Source organism: Limulus polyphemus, unplaced genomic scaffold (assembly GCF_000517525.1).
Source record: "Limulus polyphemus unplaced genomic scaffold, Limulus_polyphemus-2.1.2 Scaffold8196, whole genome shotgun sequence".
Classification (NCBI taxonomy): Eukaryota; Metazoa; Arthropoda; class Merostomata; order Xiphosura; family Limulidae; genus Limulus; species Limulus polyphemus.
Genome location: NW_013673806.1, coordinates 13,193 through 23,038, shown reverse-complemented (window position 1 = coordinate 23,038; position 9,846 = coordinate 13,193). Strand labels below are relative to the sequence as shown.

At 35.3% G+C, this 9,846-nt stretch overlaps 1 protein-coding gene across 1 annotated transcript in view; it reads right to left on the bottom strand.

Moving 5' to 3' along the window:
• Positions 1-1,297: 1,297 nt before the first annotated feature.
• The window catches only part of LOC111083106 (regulating synaptic membrane exocytosis protein 1-like), a gene marked incomplete at its 5' end in the record, with an annotated part of 19,105 nt that continues 10,556 nt past the window's right edge, over positions 1,298-9,846 (bottom strand). Inside the window, 3 exons of the mRNA XM_022379369.1 lie at positions 1,298-1,456; positions 7,179-7,321; positions 8,940-9,050. Of these exons, the coding sequence (XP_022235077.1) occupies positions 1,298-1,456; positions 7,179-7,321; positions 8,940-9,050 (413 nt within the window). The remainder of the gene's footprint in view (positions 1,457-7,178; positions 7,322-8,939; positions 9,051-9,846) is intronic.

The window sequence follows — 9,846 nt, the reverse complement described above, 5'->3', positions numbered from 1 at the left end:
CTGAAAGTAAGGTTTGCAGTTTTCACATTGCTACAATTATCTGAAACTAAAGTTTGCAGTTTTCACATTGCTACAATTATCTGAAACTAAAGTTTGCAGAGTTTTCACATTGCTACAATTATCTGAAATTAAGTTTGCAGAGTTTTCACATTGCTACAATTATCTGAAACTAAAGTTTGCAGTTTTCACATTGCTACAATTATCTGAAACTAAAGTTTGCAGAGTTTTCACATTGCTACAATTATTTGAAACTAAATTTTGCAGAGTTTTCACATTGCAAAAATTAGCCCTTACAAACCTCACCAGCAGTGAGCACTAGGATCCTCGGGAATGAACTTAAGCAAGCCACTGGAGTGTGTGTGTATTGTGCTCAATAGGCTCCTTGGGGGCTGGAATCTTCAGCAACAGACTCTCTTACTGTTCACAGATGAGAGCAGGTTCTGAGACTGACGTTGGAGAATTGTCCACCTTTATGCCTGTGGGGGTGAATCAAACACGATCTGAGGTAGCATCTCTATGTGGTGTGGATCCCTGACAGCAGGATGTTATGTAGATCCTACTATTATTTTTTCACCCCTTTGCTGGTGCTGTTGCAGACAACTGTGTATGAACAGGATAATGTTTACCCTTACACCACATGGATGAATGAATAGAGGTACTGTACTGGCCTGCTAAGTCATCAGACCTAAATTCAATTGAGCATCAATGGGATTTGCTACGGAGATCAGTTAGAGACAGACAACCTGCTCCTACAACTTTCCACACACACACAAATTTCTTTCACAACTGTTCAGTAGTTCAGAGATGCCCTCATCCAGGACTGGACTTATATTACAAACTAACCGGAGACCATTGGCCAATATGTCAGTTATTGCAAACAATTCCTCCCACAGAATATTAAACTTTTCTCAAAATGTAGGAATATCAAGTAATTATAAATGACTTATTTTTATTATTCTGTGTGTTTTCATTGAGGGGCTGTGTACATTAAAGAATGAGTAAAGATGTACAAGGTTAACTTTAATGGTCACTTACGTACCATTCAGTTATAAAATGTTATAATTCTAAGCTGGTGTGACCTATGTGAACTGTTTCAATGTTTTAGTTAATTTTTTTTATATATAAACATGATTTTATGTCTTGAAAACACAACATTAAAACTATGACTCATCATCTGGCCTACAGATTCTTAAGAGGGCCTCAATTGGTATAATTCATGAAAACAAAACAGCTTTGTTACAAGTAAGCCACCTGTAATTATCTTTAATAATACCAGCTGTTGTAGTAATGTGAGTAATTATGGAGACACACAAGAATCTGGCTCTTGGCTGGGAAGAGGGTAAAGAGGATACCAACAGGTCATCGACTTAGATAGATCCAGCCGACCAAGTTCAATTTCTACAGCTCCCATAGGGTGGTTGTGATCAAAGCCTTTTTGTCGTTCCCATACCATAACCTAAGGAAGAAAAGATACATCATGTATATGAAAAGTGGAATATTATTATAAACATGACCTTAGTCAAGTAACTGATATTTAAATTGAATTGTCTCTAGACTGTTCCTTCCTTTCTAGTTGCCCACTTTTGGTCTCTGTTAAAAGTTTTGGCTGAGAAAATTGAAACATCAGTCTCTAAACTTTTATTAAGTTCCATCTATAGAAAATTCTTAGAATATTAAAAACAATATCAATCAGTTTTACTTTAGGGTTAGTATGCCTTAAAATCAAGACTTAAGCAGGGTTGTCAAATCAAAAGTTATTTAGAAAAATATTCCACTCTTATTGCGTATTATTAAACCTAATTTTAGAAGGGTATAAAATCTCATTTCATACAATCAATATTCATGCAATGATATAAAAGCATTTGAAACTAAGTTTAAATTAGTTCTTAGAAAAAAAAACAATAAAGAAAAAATTACTGAAAGATTGATATCAAAATGAGAAGAGAACTGTCTAATTCAAACCAAAAAAACCTGCAGTTAAGGTTATTACTGTTATCAGTACCAGATTTAGGCTAAACAAGTTACAGCTTAGGGCCTCACAATCTGCAGGGGCCTCACAAAATTTCAGATTTTCATTTGCTTTTAAAATTTTATGTGTACTGTAGTTTTTGAAATGGCTTTATATGTAATTAATTTAAGTAATATTTTCATTCTTGAATGCAGACTCCAGAGTGCCAAAGTATCTGTCCGTCATCACATGCCAAACGTGTGTCTGCCATAAATGAGAGTTACAGGTCAATCATCGATGTTCAAAGTCATCTCCATACTAATGAGAATGAAAAGGGTGATACAAGAAGACAAGCTGGTACTCTTCTGGAAAAAAATGGAGGAACTGGAGTTTGTTTTTATGCTACACTTATGGACTCGTTTACTGGGGGAGTTTCACAAATCCAGTAATGCTCTCCAGGATCCACAGATTGCACTTACCACATGTACACATCACTTTCCCACTTTGTGAAAAATATTCGAGAAAATTTTGATGATATTGAACAAGAAGCTAAATCCAAACTGTCTGATGTAGAATACAAGTGAGCAGAGAAAAGAAGGAGAAAAAAACAAGCCAACAATGGTGGTACACCCAATACTGATGAAGAGCTTTCTCTAAAAGACAAATTTCGAGTGAAATCCTTGACATAAGCATGGAAGTGTTTCAGTTACCCTATAAGGTTAATATCAACATCGATTGGATACTCTTTCATCAAAGTTTCTACTGCTTCACGTAGCTGTGCCTCTGAAGCTTCTAAATCAACTAAAAATGAAAATTTGTTTGCAGCATAATTGTCGACTGTTGCTCTTCGGCTCAAGTTTGCTTCAAGGACATCTATTATAGGAATTAAACAGAATTATCCAGGAAAAGAACAAATTTCCCACCAAGATCTGTATCAAATCATCTTCCAAGACAAGATTCATTTAGTTTTCTCTAATGTGGAAGCAATATTACAACTATTCTTATGTCTGATGGTAACAACTTGTTCAGGAGAAAGGTAATTTTCACAGCTAAAGAGAATCAACAATGAACTGAGAGCAACCATGTCTCAAGACAAACTGTCTTCACTTAGCATCATGTGCATAGATTGTTTGTTTGTTTTGTAATTAAGCACAATGAGAGCAACCATGTCTCAAGACAAACTGTCTTCACTTAGCATCATGTGCATAGATTGTTTGTTTGTTTTGTAATTAAGCACAATGAGAGCAACCATGTCTCAAGACAAACTGTCTGCACTTAGCATCATGTGCATAGATTGTTTGTTTTGTAATTAAGCACAAAGCTACACAATGGGCTATCTGTGCTCTGCCCACCACGGGTATCAAAACCCAGATTTTAGCATTTTAAGACCGCAGACATACCACTGTGCCACTGGGAGGCATGTGCATAAAAAGCAATAAGCTGTGTAGCATATCATTTGAGGACATAATTCATGATTTTGCTTTTGAGAAATCAAGAAAGAAAATGTTTTAAGTTGTATCTGATATCAGTTTTCTGATCTTGCAAACGAGTTCATTATTATTTATACTAACTTCTTAGCACACATGGGCATTACCTAAGCTAAATAAAATCGTCTAGCATTAGCCAGAATAAAATACTAATAGTGATTCTGATTACTTATTTTGTCAGCATTTGGTATATATATTAATGTAGCTTGAAATTATTTTAAAAATTACATTTAAGTATTGTTTCCAGTATATACTTTATTATAATTTATGAGAGAGATAAAGCCAGCCAAATGATAAATATGTAACCAGTAAATGGGTTCATTTGAAAATAATTTGTATTTTTCACTTTAAATACCTTGCTGTTAAATAATTAAAAGGTATATATATGTTTTTAATTTTTTTGTGGTGACCCAAGGTCCTGTTTTGGTACGCACCTTTGTGAGACCTTCTGGTGTAACTTTTTAACAAGGGGCCTCCAAGCTTTATATAGCTTAGGGTCTCACCAAGTCTAAATCAGGCACTGACTGTTATAAAGAGAGCATGTGGAGTACAGTTGTACAAGCTTTACTAATTGAACCCATTAAAAATGTTCTGTAAATTTACAATAAACCACTGTGGTATTCAATAATAAACTGCTGTGGTATTCCATAATAAACCAGTGTGGTAATCAGTAACAAACTGCTGTGGTAGTGAGTAATAAGCCACTGTAAAACAAGTAAGATGAACATATAAAATAGCATCATTATCCACAGATAGGATGTGTGTCTTTAATTCCTGACCAGCTTCTTAATAACAACTGAATTGTGACTCCTCATGGATTAGAGTAGTCCTGTGATTTACATGCCAGACTGTGGTTCTGAATGCCATGGTTCATATCACATTGCTACAAAATTGTGTTCTCCACCATAATATCATGGGTGCATTAAGAGAGTGACTGTCAAATCCCACTATTTGATTAGAGTAAGTTAATAGTTAGTGATGACTAGCTTCCTGCCCTCTAAACTATCAATTCTAAATTATGATGGTATAACTGCACAAAACAAACAAACTGGCTGGCTGATGGCTCAGAGAGATGGTTTTCAAAATGTCTTTACACAAAAAATGACCCCCATTTTTAAGTGATATTAGAGTCATTAACTTACCTCTATCAATATCATTGCAAATAAATATATTTAATGGTGATAAACTCATATAGCTTGTACAAGTCTCTTTACCACCAGTTGGACCCATGCTAGGAGGTAATTACAGAGAAGCAGAAACAAGTTTGTTTGACGTAGCGAGTTAGTTCAAGTTCCTATATTCAATTTACAAAGATGTCGCAGAATACCTACATGGAAACTTGGAACAATTACCCAAATGTATCTAACAAAAAGTACACAGAGGTTGAGTATATTATACTAAAATAATTTTGGAGCTTCTCCACATTGTTACAGCCCATGTCCATTCGTGCTCTGTCTGATGACAATACAGCTTAGTATCATTTGAACAAGGCTCTGCTGTGTCAAAAGCACATCACACCTCCCTGATGCTTTCCATAATCCATAAAGAGAATGATGGTTTTCAGCACCCACTTCATGAGTCTGATCATACAGAAGTCCATATGCACTCCATTTGATGACTTGACTGGTATAGATTCATACAGAATATCACAAATACTTGATTAATTCTCCAGCTGCTTGAGGTATGTAATGGTTGAATTGATATGTCATGGAAACAACTTATGTACATGTGACTTGTGTCATTTTACCACATGGAGATTCGTTTTGGTTATGTTGCATACAGTTGCCTGAGATATTTAAATGGCTTGTACCACTGATCTTTGTACTGGTACATTATCATCTGTTACAAGCTGTCATATTTTGTTTGCCACAGCTGAGGTATGACTTGTTGCAGATCTCTTTGTGGATGGTCCTTCTTTTACTCTCCACTGTCATTAACTAAAAGGCATATCCCAGTCTTGTAAATTCTAAATTCCCAAATTGAACACATCTTTATGATGCGAGTTTATGAATATTTTTCATCCCAAAAGTGGTCATTCTTCATTGGAATCATGCTATCTACAGAATGCCAAACAATATCAAAATGTAGTTCTGATACGTGTCATTTCATTGTATGATATTATTACAGTTTCCCTTTTTATATTTAAGGTTTTTCTAAGACCCAAGCTTTAAAATTAGTGCAGCACCAGGCCTACACGAAGGTCATTATATGACTTTCTGGTGTTTTTTTCTTTATTTTTTACATGTTATACTATGGTTTTATAGAGTATAGAAAAAAGATTCTTTTGTGAATGGGTTAGGGTTTTCCACTCCACCTGACCAGTGAAAGGGTTAAAAAAAGCTCATACTCTAAGGGTCTTCAGAAGCCCAACCCTTGTTGCATTGTTCATGCAGCCACAGTAACTGGACATAGGAGGCAATGTTATTCCACATGGAACCATGGTTCTTGTAGCATGTAATGCAGTGGAGCTGAAGATTGACACTTCATTGATGCAGCCACAGTAACTGGACATGGGAAGCAATGTTATTCCACATGGAACCATGGTTCCTGTGCCATTTGAGCCTTTGGTGCTGTTATGGACCCTGGAGGTCGTTGTGGAACTGATATTACAACTTCAATTGACATTGCTGTTGGTTTTTCCCTCTGCACCAACCCATAGTTTTATGTGACCATGTCTGTGTAGCCACAAACTGTATCAGTCAGTGAACTCATTAGTGTGTATCTCATTGGAATAAGCAGGATATACGATAGGAAATGTTATCCCATATAATCTCAAATTATCTGCATTAGTGGCTAAAGCTTTGAATCTAGTTCTGTGAATCACTCTGCTCTCCAAGTGATTGATCTCACTAATTCACAGCTGAAGTCTGACTAATTGCTGGAGCAAACAGCTGGTTTCCACAACGTCAGCACAGGAGAACTTAAGGATCTAGAGTCGTATAGATATCCCACTTATAATTGTTTGTTTGCTTTTTTGTAATTTGGCACAAAGCTACACAATGAGCCATCTGGGCTCTGCCCACTACGGGTATCGAAACCCGGTTTCTTGCATTGTAAGTCCGTAGACATACCGCTGTGCCACTCGGGGGCCCCACTTTTAAGTCAGAGGAGAGTCCTATAACAGTATCTTACAATCCTTAGACGATCATTCCAAATAACCTCACACTAACTTTTACAAATATATGTACCTCTTCTTGAAATTATTATATTGTCGCTACAGGAAGACACAGAAATTCCACTAAAGAAATATAATTTTACGAAACAAGCATTGTGTTATGTAACCTTTGACCTTTGTATAAGGTGGAGGTTTATTGTAAGTTTACGATCATGTGCATGTGTTAGTTAGCATGTTAGTATGTGTTTATTAGTAGTAATAAAAGGGTAAAAAGATGGTGATAATTCGTATGAGCTAATAGTGGCTCCCTCAGTTTTACACACTGATTCAAGGACACGCCTGAAACAAAATAACGTATTAACTAATTTCTATAGTTACATACTTTGGAAGGACATAAATGAAAAGTTATCAATATATTTTATCTGATGGATCACTTACTGGATGATTAAATAAGACCAGTATAGCCAAATTTATATGAAAGATCGCATATTAAATGTAATTTATATTCTTCTATATAATAAGGAAATAGTTAACTATGTGACAGTTACAGACAACACACTGTACATACATATTTTTTTAAAAACTTTTTATCAAAAATTTTCTTAATATACTTTTTAAAGTATCTTACCAATAGATGGCGGCCCTGAATATCTGACATACTATATTTTAATGTTTGGCGATACTGTGGACTTGAAGTACTGCGTACAACTCGAGTTTTACGTTTCTGCAACTGTTTTTCTCCTTCCTTGAGATAGGTTTTGATGTACGTATCTGTAACATAAATGCAACAGATACTTTCAAAGGTAAAAGTTATTTCGTAAACCACCCCTTACTATATTCTTGAATACTGTGCTGACTGTACTTTTAAATAGTATAGTTCACACGAGTTACTAATACATAGTACAACTGTAACAAGCACGAGTTACTAATACATAATACAACTGTAACAATCACGAGTTACTAATACATAATACAACTGTAACAATCACGAGTTACTAATACATAATACAACTGTAACAAGCATTTCATCAAATTCAATTTTATTTACTAAATATTTAAATGTCAGTTGCAAACATTTAAAACCGTTAACATAAAGATCAAAGGTCAATTATTAATAATTGCATTACTTATTTTTCACATAGTTATAACAACCTTCTCTATACTTTAGGGGAATTGAAAATTTATGAAACACAAGTGTTTAAGTGAAACCGTTTCAGGAAAAATTGAGACAGCCCCTTCATAAGATAACTTAAGAACAAGCACCTTCATAAGATAACTTAAGAACAACCCCTTCATATGCCAACTTAAGATAAGCCCCTTCATAAGATAACTTAAGAACAAACTCCTTCATAAGATAACTTAAAAACAAGACAAAATCTCTTCCGTTTTCCTACAAGAATCTCAAATTTGCAACACGTAGAAATTTTTGTAATATATTTTACATTTCTTGGATGAAATCATCAAAAGCATTATACATAACCTCTTTACTGTTAAACACCTTGCAGTTTTATTATTCTGTTCACTGGGCCTGTTTTTAATGAAAACCAAAAGATTAAATTTTTTGTATTAGAAAAGAACACGTGATACACATTGGCTAGACCTATTCTTACTGGGAGCTATTACTTTATAACCCCCAGCGAAGGTTAGCTGTGAACTCTAACAAATAAGCATTCGTGAACCAAACAGTATCAGCACACTTTCCTGATGACTCGCTGATCAGAATGAAGGCTTACAAGACTAACATTCGAGGTTAGATTCCTGTGATGGGCACAGCGTAGTTGACGCTTTGTTCAGCTTGTTACTTAACAATAAACCTTCACGACACAGTCCTCTTGTGTGTCACACTGTTCACCAAAGTACAACCCTTTCTTCACTACTCGTAGAATGAGTAACTACAACACAATCGAGACTAATTTTAAAATAACAGTAAAATATTGCTGTAAACTGTTAATACATTTTTCAAATGTAATTATCCCCCCCGGTGGGACAGCGATAAGTCTTCGGATTTACAACGCAAAAATCTAGGGTTGGATTCCATTCGATAGACACAGCAGATAGCCCAATGTGACTTTGCTGTAAGAAAACACACACAAACTCAAATTGGATTATCTTAATCAGTTTTATAATTAATAAAATCAGTAAATCATTTATTACATTATGGTTGACTGACCCTAAAATCGGTAAATCCTTTATGACATTATGGTTGACTGACCCTAAAATCACTGAACCTTTACGACGTTAAGGTTGACTGATCCTAAAATTATTGAACCGTTAGGACGTTAAAGTTGACAGATCGTAAAATAATTAAACCTTTATGACATTAAAGTTGACCAATCCTACGCCCCCCTGATAATGACCTAATATGAACATTAAACCTTTATGACATTACCTGGTGGTTGACCTAAGGATGAAGGTGGCAGCTGGCAAGCACAGAAGACTTCTACTTCTAACTGACCCTTGGTCAACAAAAATCCCAGTTTTATTTCTCCTAGTGTCTCTACTGAAATTGATAAGAGTAATTAAGTTTGAAGGTTTCCTTGAAATCTTTTGAAACTTGAAAGCTATTATGACGTAATTAAATAAAATACCTTAATAAACTTCCAAACTTACTAAAAATCTATAGTAGCAACACAAATACAGGTATATATATATACTTAGTTTACAGTTAAGATTATGTTTAACAACAATACATTTAATCTTAAGTAAACTTACGCATCTTGTTTAGTTGCAATGGTGCTAGGTTATTGTATGTTGATTAGTAATGTTATTTTTCACTGTAAACTTGATGTTCATTTATAATAAACACATAAGATGGTAAGATTGAGCTCTCTGCCACACTCTTCCAGTTTTCCTGAAGATAAATTATCCTTCTGCTACACTTCCCATGTTCCAAAAGATCACTGATCCTTCTGCTACACTCTTCCTGTCTTCCTGAAGACCACTGATCCTTTTGCCACAGTCTTCCCGTCTTCCTGAAGATCATTGATCCTTCTGCTACACTTCCCATGTTCCTGAAGATCATTGATCCTTCTGCTACACTCTTCCCGTCTTCCTGAAGACCACTGATCCTTTTGCCACAGTCTTCCCGTCTTCCTGAAGATAATTGATCCTTCTGCTACACTTCCCATGTTCCAAAAGATCATTGATCCTTCTGCTACACTCTTCCCGTCTTCCTGAAGACTACTGATCCTTTTGCCACAGTCTTCCCGTCTTCCTGAAGATAATTGATCCTTCTGCTACACTTCCCATGTTCCTGAAGATCACTGAACCTTCTGCTACACTCTTCCCGTCTTCCT